At 39.2% G+C, this 13,390-nt stretch overlaps 1 protein-coding gene and 1 long non-coding RNA gene across 3 annotated transcripts; one reads left to right on the forward strand and one right to left on the reverse strand.

The window, feature by feature from the left end:
• Positions 1-511: 511 nt before the first annotated feature.
• On the forward strand, positions 512-2,230 carry LOC130714599 (tetraspanin-11-like). Its single transcript, XM_057564506.1, has 2 exons — positions 512-1,083; positions 1,711-2,230. Exons 1-2 carry the CDS (start codon positions 580-582, stop codon positions 2,032-2,034), a joined length of 828 nt encoding a protein of 275 aa, XP_057420489.1. The 5' UTR covers positions 512-579; the 3' UTR covers positions 2,035-2,230.
• Positions 2,231-10,774: 8,544 nt separating this feature from the next.
• On the reverse strand, positions 10,775-13,390 carry LOC130710082 (uncharacterized). Of its 2 annotated transcripts, XR_009010286.1 has the most exons (5): positions 13,175-13,390; positions 12,608-12,815; positions 11,616-11,881; positions 11,333-11,391; positions 10,775-11,113 (listed from the first exon to the last, which is right to left on the reverse strand). It is a non-coding gene; the product is annotated as an uncharacterized LOC130710082 (long non-coding RNA). The 2 variants fall into 2 exon arrangements; XR_009010287.1 differs by lacking the exon at positions 11,333-11,391.

The raw sequence follows: 13,390 nt of genomic DNA on the forward strand, positions 1-13,390 counted from the left end.
TTTAGTTTTTACACAACGAGAAGTATTTATAATTCTTAGACATTGTCCCTTCATGGACATCCGATAATTCTTACACAATTTGAAATTAATATCCAAATTGTTCTTCAATTGGAGTCAACCCAAACCCATTCTTTTCTGGCCCTGTTTTTGTTAAACTCGCACCTATCTCTACTTTGTTTTTTTTGATAGGCCACCTATCTCTACCTGGATGGATATGTTCGTAATACTCTGAAAGTGTGAAATGTGAATAGATTTGTGGTAAGTAAATAACTACATAATAATAAGTTTTACTTAAAAGTAAATAATAATTAACCGCTTAAGACTTAAGTAACTGTCCCACACTCCCACTCCACTACAAACTGATCTGGCAACACTGACGTGGCGGCTTACATGCATGTAACTGCTGAATTGCTGATAACCACGGATGGCAAATCAGTAAATAACTCAAACTCCACATGCAATCTCACAAACATTCAAACCCCACGCCAACCGTTTCCATTCCCTCCCTCATGCACCTATAAAACACTTCCATTCCCAACTCACCACCACACACACACCAAATACGTGAAGGCAGCGATCATGTTCCGCACAAGCAACACCGTCGTCGGCTTCCTCAACATTCTCTCCCTCCTCCTCGGCCTCACCGCCGTCGTAACCGCCGCCTACATCCACCAGCACGGCGGATCCGACTGCCAGAAAGTCCTCCAATACCCTCTCCTCATCGGCGGCGTCTTCGTTGTCCTCGTCTCCACCCTCGGCATCGCGGGATCACTCTACCGCATCAACACCGCGCTCTACGCTTACCTCGTGGTGACTTTCTTGGTGGTGGTTGGGCTCGCCTTCTTCACCGTCTTCGCGCTGTTTGTCACCAACAGGAAGGTTGGTCAGCAGGTTTCCAACAAGGGATATGGTGAGTACAGAGTCACCGATTTCTCCCACTGGCTGCAGCGGTATGTTGTCAATGATAAGAACTGGGATGAGGTTAAGAGTTGCCTCGTCGACGCACATGTTTGCCAGAACCTCGCCGTTAACGGTGGCCGGAACAATGACTCTCTCATTTTCAAACACTTGTCCACCACACAGGTTCATCACTTCCTCAATTTGATATAACAAGTACTTGATTAGTATAAAATGAAATTTTGTTAATTACTAATATCATTCATGCACCATATTCATTTTGTTAACTAAGTGATTCTACTGAATTTGTGTAACAATCAGTGTTGTTAATTGCCATGGCAAAAAGCCAAAAAACTGCCATGAGAAACCGCCATGGTGGCGGCGCCATCGTGGATATTTGATAAAATTGGTCACAACATTAAACAATTTTTTAGTCATTAAGAGGAATTTGGCCATTTAATTTAATTTTTTGGAGAGAAATTTAGGGTTACGCGCGGTACAAAATTAGAGTTAATTGATCATGTTGAAAAAAAAATCAAATTCAGATTTTGATGATTTCAATAGAAGCTGTACTGAACACTTTATCTGTTTTTTTTTTCTTAAATTTGACAGTTTTTTATTTTCCCTGAATAAAATTTTGAAATGTGAGACAATAACTACACATGCTAGATTTTTATATCTTAAATTGCACTCCACATTCATAATTGTTGTCCTAATGTAAAAGGTTTTGAAGTTATTGCCAATTTCGCAATGCAATTACCCCAATCGTAATTTAAAACTTGTATGATTTTGTTTTGTTTGGGAATTTTTTAGTCTGGATGCTGCAAGCCACCGGTGTACTGTGGATTCAGGATGAAGAATGCAACGTTCTGGGAGGTGCCAAAGAATGGTCCAGCAGCGAACAATTCAGATTGCAAGACATGGGACAACAAGCAGGACAAGCTGTGCTATGATTGCAATGCATGCAAAGGAGGGGTTTTGGCCAACATCAGGAACCAGTGGAGACATTTAACCATATTCAATGGCCTTGTGCTTGCACTCGTCACCACCATTTATGTTCTGGGTTGCTATGCCATCAAGAACAACCGATGGGACTTGCGCCGCGAGCACCAAACTCCCGCTGCAGGACACCCTTGATAGTTGAAGAAGGCATATATGTATCTTTAGGCTCTGTTAAGTTATTTTGTACTGTTTAATTTGGGGACTAGTTTGTTTTCATTTTGTTAGGTACTGTTGTTCTGTTTCAATTATGGTCATGTTTAGGCTTCAAGTGTTTTTATATATTGGACCTGTATGTGCTTCTGTGTGTTTGATTTGATATGCAAGTTCGATTTCTCTAATCTATTTCAATCTTTGGTAGCTAGCATTATTACCTTTATCATATTGGTAGCTAGCATTTGGATTTGCAAAATTTGTGTTGTGCTTGTTGAATTTATTAATTCTGCAGTTCCATTTAACCTTTGATAAGTTGGTGATAGTTTTTCAACCATCAAATCCCCTGCCTAAGTATATCTTTCATTTATAAATACATTAAAATCAAGTCAAGTTTAAGTGCAAATTAAATCAATCATTTGGACATACTAATTGACTGTCATTGAGATATGGCATTAACACCTAAACAAATGTAATCATGGTGTTTCCACATATACCTCATCATTTTGCACCTTTCTATTACACATTTAATTTTCTCAGTATCTCTTTTCTCCCTTTCCATCCTTCTCTTCCCAATGTGTAACTTACCAGATGTCTTCTGTTTTTCCTCCTAACTTAATCTATTACCAAATGCACCTGTACTCCATATAAGTCTTAATTGATTCACATATAGCCATACCTTATCTAAGCTCTGCATTAGAGTTTCACCGGATCATATTTATTAGAGTTCTTATTTAATTTAAAATTAATGTAATAAAATAAAGCTGATTCAATTATTCCACTCATTAATGAAAGTTAAATCTGTATCAGCAGTTTTATATATTCTTTTTTGAAAAGCCAATAAATTTAATTGATATATAGAAGTTTTATTTGGTTACATACGGAAAATTGATATATAGATGTTTGAGTACAAGATGTGGCCATTAAAGGAAAGACAAAAATAAATAAAAAACAACCTGATAAACATCCCCTGCATGCCATAACATGGCAGAATAGACTCATAAAAACTCTTATGCATACTATAAGCAGTTCTATCTATCAAAAGCATAAGAATGTTCTAATAATAATATATGTGCAAAAGACAGAGAAAACAGTTAAGAAATATAAATTAAAGAAAAACACAAATGCAACCATCAATGCCCTTTATTTAAAAACTGATTTAGTTATATGCTAAAAAATAACTCGCTTCATGATATTGTTCATTCTATTATTAAAGAAAATTTAAACAAACTAATAAACGTTCAAGTAAAAAGACTTTATCTCATGATCTCATCTACAATATTCACATAAGCTAGTATCATAATCATCATCATCTAGTAAAAACCATCTACCATTTTCCACTCTCCATTCATTGCATGTGCTCGATCTTAAAGTTGCATAGAGTGCTCTGAGTGTGCTCCACCATTGAATTATTTATCAACATAGAGCACAAGAACTGTTGCACTTTAGAAATTCCTCAAAAGACACATATGTTCGAGTCTTTGTTTTCTCAACTCATCATCTTTGGAGCCTAATAAAATCATGCCGCATGTACACATACTTTGCTTCCTTATAAACCTTTTGAGCAGCCACCTTCAAGATCTCAAGACCTAATCAATCTTTCCACTTGGATCATGATTAAAATATTCTCGCAGCCCTTCTCTATACAAGCTCTCAATGTTTCCACTTTTCCTGCAGCGCTCCAAGAAAGATGATTCCTTTCCTTTGGATCCCACTCGATAAAAGGAAAAGTCTCCAAAGAAACTTGTTGCCAAACATAATTATCCTCTGTAGCATTAAGAAAATACTTAGAACACTTCTTCAGGTTGTGAAGGTCAATGAAAGTATGTGAGGCTACACTTGCAATCACTTCTACTAACAAATCTCTTGGAAGTTATTGCAAGTGGCGTTCATTATTTGGAGTGTGTCGTCTCTTGTTCTTTGCCTTCTTCATTATTCTTGAACATGTCATGGTTGTGATGGTGAGTTTGTTCTTTGCCTTCTTCATTATTCTTGAACCAGTCATGGTGTTGATGTTGAGTTTGAGATTAGTGAACTCTAGATAAAGAGGAGAATAACGGTATGTTTTAGAACAGGGCTGGATGTTTTTATTAATAGGAAGCTGCTTCCCTCTACTTAATTTCCTAAAGAATTATGTAAATCATATTCAAAATTATAATTAACTAGATTTGGACAGCTCTCAACTGCTAGTTTTTGTATCATTACTCAAATATACAATTCTTCTGCTAAGTGACACACGTATTTTGAGTTCCAGCAACTTAATTTCCTGCGCATTTTTTCAATCACGGGATTCCAAAATGCAATTCTTCTTGGGTTTCCACCTAGATCCATCCCCAAGTAATGCATAAAGAAATTTCCAATTCTGCCTTCCAGAAATCTCGCACATTCTTCTATTCTAGTATTTCATCCTCAATACGACAGCCATAAGGCACAGACTTTTCTCATAATTCAAGCCTGAAACAAATTAACAAGAAGCTAGCCTTCTAAAGCATCCCTCATCATTGTTAGGAAACTACGCAAAATTTCCCCATAATCAGATTCGTGGAATAGCGATTAAATGCGGAATAATAGCACACACACAAATTGATAACGGAGTTCGGCCAATTATGCCTACATCTCCGGGCTGCTGCAGACCTTTTATAGAAAGGAGAAATATACACTGTGTTTACAAACACTCACACTCTCTCACAAACCCACAACCCAATTACACCTTAAGAGTTTCTCTCACAGAAATTTTTCTCACACTAAAAAATTTCTCTCTAACTCTCAATTGCACTCACTGCGTTGGAATGAATTTTGCTTCATCTTTCTCTCATATTTATAGAAGCTGAAACCAAGTCAATTTCAAAGCATTGTGTGTGTATGCATATTTGCATTTTCAACATGGTTGCACCGTCCCTGCAATGCATTAAATTTGTTTGCTTGAATTTCCAAGGCTAACATATAGAGTGGGTGGCAAGGCTATACTTTAGAGTCTTTGACCAACAATCTCCCACTTGAAGACTGACTTCAGTCGGTCTTCACACCTCAATCATGCAGCAGCCTTCTCTGGTTTGTCATTCCTGCAGGCCAACTGAAGTTGAACACAACTTCAGTTTGTCAATAGCTACCACCTTTGTTAACATATCTGCCAGATTCTTACTTCCCAAAATCTTCCTCAACGTTAGTACCTCACCCTCAAGCAGAGATCTGATGAAGTGATAACGGAGGTCAATGTGCTTTGTTCTTGAGTGAAATGCTGAGTTCTTTGCCAAATGTATTGCACTTTGGCTGTCACTATGCAAAACACTCTTCTCCTGGATGAATCCTAACTCTGTTAACAATCCTTGAAGCCATATCAATTCTATGCTAGCTTCTGTTACTGCTACATACTCAGCCTCTGTAGTGGATAGAGCAACAATCTTTTGTATCCGCGACATCCAACTAACAGCTGTCGTACCAACGGTAAATATGTAACCAGTGGTGCTTCTTCGGTGATCAACTTCACCTGCAAAGTCTGCATCTACGTAGCCTTGTACTTTTAACTCATCTTTACTAAAGTACAAACACTTTTCTTGAGTGCCTCGTAGATACCTCAAAATCCATTTAACAGCTTCCCAATGAGCTTTACCTGGATTTGACATAAACCTGCTCACAACCCCCACTGCATAGCCAATGTCTGGCCTCGTGCAGACCATCGCGTACATCAAACTTCCAATGGCTGAAGCATACAGAATGTTAGCCATTAATTCTTTTTCTTCCTTTGTCTCAGGGGATTGATCCTTTGATAGACAAAAATGACTAGCCAAAGGTGTGCTAACCGGTTTGGCGTTGCCCATGTTAAATCTTTGCAAAACACGGTTGATGTACTCCGCCTGAAATAACTGCAAAGTTCCCTTTTGCTTATCTCTCATGATTTGTATTCCAAGGATCTTCTTTGCTGGTCCCAAGTCTTTCATGTCAAATTCTTTTGACAATTGCTTCTTCAAGTTTCTGATCTCGGCCATATCTGAACCTGCTACTAACATATCATCGACATAAAGTAGCAAAATGATATAACTGGAGTTATACCTCTTGAAGAAACAACAATGGTCAGCATTGCACTTCTTGAAACCTTCTTTGTGCATGAAGCTTTCAAACTTCATGTACCACTGTCTTGGAGCTTGTTTCAGGCCATACAAGCTCTTCTTTAATCTGCACACCATATTCTCTTTCCCTTTCTCTGAGAAACCTTCAGGTTGGTGCATGTAGATCTCCTCATCTAAGTCTCCGTGAAGAAATGCAGTCTTCACATCCAACTGCTCAAGGTAGAGCTTTTCACTGGCCACAATACTAAGCACAGACCTGATAGTATTGAGCTTCACAACTGGTGCAAAAATCTCGGTGTAATCAACTCCTTCCTTTTGCTGGAATCCTTTTACAACTAGCCGAGCTTTATATCTTTTAGAGCCGTCGTGCTCCTCCTTCACTCGATACACCCATTTGTTGTGAAGTGCCTTCTTTCCCATAGGTAACTTTGCTAGTTCCCATGTCTGATTGGAGATCAAAGACTTCATCTCGTCTTTCATGGCAAGCTCCCACTTGCTCGCATCTGCGGTCTGACATGCTTCTGCATGGTCTTCAGGCTCTCCTCCATCTGTCAACAACATGTAGCTCATGTATCTCCTGTTAGGCACATAGGTTCGAGAAGACCTCCTCAATGCAGGAGTTGGAGTAGGATGCTCTGTTCTGTCAGATTGCTGCTCATTGCGTGGTTCAGTTGTTTCCTCTAACTGAGGAGTCTCAACTGTAGGACTCTCTAGGTCATCGTCCACCTCTGCAAAAGCTGGCCCACTCGGTTCTGAGTTGCTGGCACATGTATTTTGCTTGTCCTTGTACATCATTCTTTCGTTGAAGATCACATCTCTACTGCGGATCATCTTTTTGTTTTCGTCATCCCAAAGGCGGTAACCAAACTCATCTTCACCATAACCAATAAAAGTGCACTTCTTTGATTTGGGATCGAGTTTGTTTCTACCTTGATCACTGATGTGCACATATGCTGCACAGCCAAAAACTCTAAGATGTGAGAGTTTTACCTCTTTCCCGCTCCACACCTCTTCTGGTATTTTATGCTCCAATGGTACCGATGGACCTCGGTTGATCAAGTAAGCTGTTGTGTTGACTACTTCTGCCCAGAATTGCTTTGGTAAGCCTGACTGCACATGCAAGCTTCTGGCTCTTTCTGTCAACGTTCGGTTCATACGCTCAGCTACACCATTGTGTTGAGGCGTACCCGGCACAGTCCTCTCCATTCTGATCCCGTGCTCATAGCAGAACTTCTTGAATCTGGTGTCTACATATTCACCACCATTGTCGGTTCTGAGCTTTTTGACCTTCAATCCTGTGTCATTTTCCACCATGGCTTTCCACATCTTGAAAGCCTCAAATACTTCAGACTTTTGTTTTATAAAGTACACCCATACCTTTCTGGAGTGATCGTCAATAAAAGTCACAAAGTATCGTTTCCCACTAATGGATGGGACAGTTGTTGGACCCCAAACATCAGAGTGAACTAGCTCAAGCCTCTCCTTCTTTGGGGTTCTTCCACTTGTCTGAAAGCTGACCCTCTTCTGCTTTCCAAATATGCAGTCTTCACACATGTCAATTTCTACTGACTGAAGACCTGGAAGTTTCCCTTTTGAGTGCATGATCTTCATCCCTTTCGCACTCATATGGCCAAGTCTCTGGTGCCATAGATTGGGATTTTCATTTGATGCAACTGCAATCAAATGACATGCTCCTCCTGTCTTGTAAAGAGTACCAATCCTTTTTCCGCGAGCTATCGTCATTGCACCCTTTGAAATTTTCCACTCTCTGTGGAAAGTTGTTTTGTAGCCTTCATCGGCCAACTGGCCTACTGAGATTAAGTTCTTCGTCAGGTCAGGAACATGTCTGACATTCTTCAGTTCCCAAACGGACCCGTTCAACTTGATCTTCACTACACCTTTTCTCACAACCTCACAAGGTTGTTCATTACCAAGGTAAACTTTACCGAGGTTTCCAGGGACATAATTCTTGAAGAATTCTCTCTGCGGAGTTGCGTGAAAGGATGCTCCAGAGTCTAACACCCAAGACTCTTCCTTGTTCTCCAAAGAACATATCAGAACATCTCCTCCTGAGGTTGAAGCAACGTTTGCCTCTTCTTTCGCCTCCTGATTCTTTGAGGCACTCCTGCACTGGTTTTTGTAGTGTCTCGTCTTCCCGCAATTCCAACACTCGATAGTCTTCGAGCTGTTAGAACTATGATGATTTCTAGACTTTGATCGTCTCGCCTTTGATTTACCGCGTCCGCTTCCTCTGGTTGAACTTCTGCCTCTTGACTCTTTATGCAATACTGAAGAGGTTGATGATTCACCCGACTCTCTCCGTCGGATCTCTTCACTGAGAACCAAGTCACGAACATCATCAAATTTCAACTTGTTGCTTCCCGATGAGCTACTCACAGCTGTGACAGTAGCATTCCAACTGTCTGGTAGGAAAGACAAAAGTATCAAAGCCCGTACGTCATCATCAAAGTCGATTCCAACTGAACTCAACTGGGTTGTAACTGTGCTGAGTTCGTTTAGATGTTGCGCCGTTGACGCACCTTCTGTCATCCGTAAGTTGAACAGTCGCCTCATCAAATGAACTTTGTTTGAGGCCGATGGCTTTTCATACATGTTAGCAAGGGTCTTCATAAGACCAGCCGTAGTCTTTTCTTTTGCAATGTTGAAAGCAACGTTACGGGATAACATCAATCGAATGACTCCAAGAGTTTTTCTATCAAAAAGATTCCATTCATCTTCCTTCATATCTGTTGGTTTGGTGCCCGTGAGAGGTTGATGCATGCTTTTCTGATACAAATAATCTTCTATTTGCATCTTCTAAAAGCCGAAGTCCGCACCATCGAACTTCTCAATTTTCACCTTTCCTTCATCAGCTGCCATCGCTCCCACTCGAATCTGACTCCTCTGGATCGCTTCTGACAATTTATGAAAACCTCCTGAAAGATTGGTAACGCTGACCAATTTTCACTATTCACGAAAATTACTATTCACGTGAACAGTACTCTCACCGGAAAATTAGCATAAAGAACCAACCAGCTCTTATACCAGTTGTTAGGAAACTATGCAAAATTTCTCCATAATCAAATTCGTTGAATAGCGATTAAATGCGGAATAATAGCACACACACAAATTGATAACGGAGTTCGGCCAATTATGCCTACGTCTCCGGGCTGCTGCAGACCTTTTATAGAAAGGAGAAATATACATTGTGTTTACAAACACTCACACTCTCTCACAAACCCAAAACCCAATTACAACCCAAGAGTTTCTCTCACAGAAATTTTTCTCACACTAAAAAATTTCTCCCTAACTCTCAATTGCACTCACTGCGTTGAAATGAATTTTGTTTCAGCTTTCTCTCATATTTATAGAAGCTGAAACCAAGCCAATTTCAAAGCATTGTGTGTGTATGCATATTTGCATTTTCAACATGGCTGCACCGTCCCTGCAATGCATTAAATTTGTTTGCTTGAATTTCCAAGGCTAACATATAGAGTGGGTGGCAAGGCTATACTTTAGAGTCTTTGACCAACAATCATCTGCACTTATCTGTGTTTGCCTCGCAAAAAAGGAGAGTATTATCGGCGAACTATAAGTGATTGATTCTCAGGGAGGATCCAACCAAAACGCTCTTGAAACTGTCATTCAGAAGAAGCTGATTTAACATGCATAACAGGCAATTAGAGCATGAGTTGAAGAGCAAATTAAAGGCTATAACGGACCTTTTGCAGCAGGAAAGAAATCTGTAGCAGTAGCAGATCCATTGATTATAGGATCCAAAATTCATATGCTCAAGGATATCCAATAGAAACACCCGGTCAACATTATTGTAGGCCTTTTGCAAAATTGATAAAATAGGAGGAATAATTTATTTATTCTCTTCACTGTAAATTCAGTACACCATTAGCATACCAAACATATCGAGATGGATATTCACTTTCTTTAGGAAAAGGTCGCGCGTGGTCAGACTCGCGTTCTTCATGTTTCTTCCCGTCATCAGATTGCGGACTTTTTACAAATGGTTTTCCTCATGTTATTTTTTATGATTTCCGTTTCAGTCTCAACGTCAGTGAACCTCTCACTTCGACTGTGGAGGTGTGATAGACACTACTAAAAAAAAGCTATTTAGCGACGGGCAAAATCCGTCGCTAAAGAAGGAAAATTCCGTCGCAAAAAGTTTAGCGACGGAACACCATCCGCCGTGCAAAGTGGCCTCGATAAATATTTACCGAGGGATTCTTAAGTCCGTCGCTATCAGCGACGGAAATATGCTGTCGCTAATTTATATATTTCCGTCGCTAAATCGTTTGTTGGATTATCCCATGAATCCGTCGCTAACTCCGACGGGACAGTCCGCCGCTATTTGCGACGGAACAGAGCAGCCCGTCGCTGTTTGCGACGGAAGTGTCCGTCGCTAACGGCTTGACATTTTTATTTTCATTCCCTCGCTAATTCCCTCGCTAAGTAAGTGACGAATTTTTCTTTTTGAGCAGATTTTATTTTTCTTGTACAATAACAATTCAGTTTGATGATTTTCCCCAAATCCTAAATGAAGTAATTCAAAATCTACTACTGGTTTGAAGTTTCACATTCATATTTAAGATCATGTTGATTAACATACATAATTATAGTAATGAAGCCATACATAGTCATGGTAATTTAATGTCAAAAGCATAATTAAAAACATTAATGTCAAATACATAAATATTCATCTAAATACAAGGTCATCAAACTCAGCATCTAATTCATCATAGTGAGAACCCATAAAGTTAAGTCCCAACAACGATTTTACCCACAAGCACATGTGTCAAACCCTTCAGTAGCTTCAAACTTAGACAGATAGGGATGTACCTCTTGATTCAAGAAGCTTCACATCCACAGAAGGGAAACACAAAGCAGATTGTTCCCTCTATCCAGAGATGCCGAGGCTTATAGAGGAGATGAAACCGCAAGTTCCAACCCAAAGCACTTTGGCGCACGACATCTTAATAAGATGGCTGCTATGCAAAATATTATGCACACAATTATTTACCACACATTTAAATGCTCAAAAACAGAGAACTGAACAAAACTAAATACATCTTAATCATAGGCAATAATCAAACAGAGCAAAATTGAACCAGGAATATTATGGGCTAGAAATAGAACTATAAGAAGGGAACTAGTTGAAATTAAACTAATAATGAATGAAACTACTGTGAAAAAAACTAGCTCACCAGCAGGGTAAACTTGACACTTCATTGTTCTAAGAAACTATGACATTTGTATTATCCTTCTTCAGGATACCGGGTTCATGTTCAACAAGAAAAAATAACCAATAAGATCAAAAAATTCAGATAATAAATGTAAAATGCTATTAAAGATAATAAAGTCCATTTAAAAATTGAGACACTGATTAACCATGAACCAAGTTAGCAAGTCCTATATTGTCAAAGCTTAAAAAACCAAAAAATATCAAGATTCATGGATTCTGAGCAGTTGGAAACTTGGGTAGTTTACCTGAAAGGTCCATTAGAAAGGTATAAAGCTACAATGTCCAGCTAGGAATCACGCTGGACTTGTCATAATTCAGCAAAGCATATAGAAGTGGCCCTCCCTGGAAACAGTAGCTTGATGCCGAGCCAATCATAATCTTGATGAGGAAAAACAGGTTGAAAATTAGCTTTTAGAAATCTGCAGAAAAGGATCAATGCTTCCAGTTATGATTTAAGCCCAGGCAACTACTTGGATTGCATTCCCACTCATAGGATAGCTGATACATGAACCTGAAATAGTTAAATTAATCACCATTTAGATCCTCCTATGTACTCGGTCTAACTAGTTCTTAAATAAGTAAACCATGAAGCACGAAGTATGTGGTAGCTATAGATTTTAATATAATAATCAAAGGTGAAACAACGGATAATCAAACAGAAGTTAAACACCAATAGTTCAATATGCATAAAAGTGTCACTTACCTACTCTGGGAAAACTTAATGCAAAGAGCATTAGGCCAGTCAAAGTGACAAGGGTCGGACTAAGAGCTGAGAAACTTGCCAAATCAACCATTAATAAAACTGAGTTCTTCAACTACATGAAAACTTAAGCATTTATGTTGTCGAGGTGCCTATTTTCAAAGAAATCTCAGTTCATCTTTGCATATAAGAGAAAATGGGAATCTAAGTTGTCTTTGAGTAAGGAATTTGCAATTACACATAATAATTTCTGCTTTCCATCATACTTCATAACCTCTTCATCTCAAGAGTATTAATTTAACAGGATGCAAGCAATTCTTAGTTCATGTCTTAAATAGAAAAGGTAAACAGACAAGTCAAGCTAAGGTTGCAAACTCCCATACATATGTTACTGATAAGTAGCTATTATCTTCTCACTCTCAAAATAAACCACTCCTCTCACTTTATATGCTAAAACACACGCGTACATACAAAACTGTTTTGTCAATTGTCAAACAACAAAATGTTTCTCACCCCCTAGTGCACTAATGACATTACCTAGTGCAAGAAGGCCTTTGTTGATGTGTACACCTTTGAAACGAAGACCATCGGAACCAGTTCTTTTAGCTCTCTCTGATCCAGCTAGATCTACCAAATGGAACTTTGCTGAAAGGTATTCTTAACCCATATCCTCATCCGAAGCATCACTGCTGGATGGAGTTTGTGCATCTGTTCTAATGTAATTGTGAAGATGGCATGTGAGCGACTAATCCAAGCAAAAGGAGAACCACAACTTATTAGATTATATAAATATTGAATGTAGTGGAACTGGAAACCATAAAGTAAGAACCCAAATTTGTTGAGAATCTAATGTATATTACAGTTACAATAAAAAGCTAAATTGACCCATATTAGGGAAAGATAAAAAAAACACAGTAGAAAAGACATTTTCAGGAAAAATCAGTACTTAGAAGCAATCCAAACCAAAGGTAAAATTCGAATAGAGAGAGCGTGATCCAGAAATACGAAAATTAGGGTTTTATGTTTTGAAATCGTATCAAGCAGAAGTAAAATCGAATAGAGAGAACATGAAATCTAAGAATAGAAATGGAAGAGGAAGCTCACCGTCATGATCGACTCTGGAGCCGGCTCCACTTCCTATGGTTCAGCCACCGCCTGGGTTCGGCCACTCCGCCTCTGGCTCCGCTTCTCCTCTTCACGCGAATGGTGGAGTAGGAGCGCCGACAAGGACAACGGTGGCGACACTGGAGCAGGAGACGGTGGCGGCCATGAGAGTGTGAGAGTCGAGAGGAAGTTTCTGAGTGTGTTAGGGTTTTTCTG

The sequence above is a fragment of the Lotus japonicus genome, chromosome 4 (genome assembly GCF_012489685.1).
Source record: "Lotus japonicus ecotype B-129 chromosome 4, LjGifu_v1.2".
NCBI classification, from domain to species: domain Eukaryota; kingdom Viridiplantae; phylum Streptophyta; class Magnoliopsida; order Fabales; family Fabaceae; genus Lotus; species Lotus japonicus.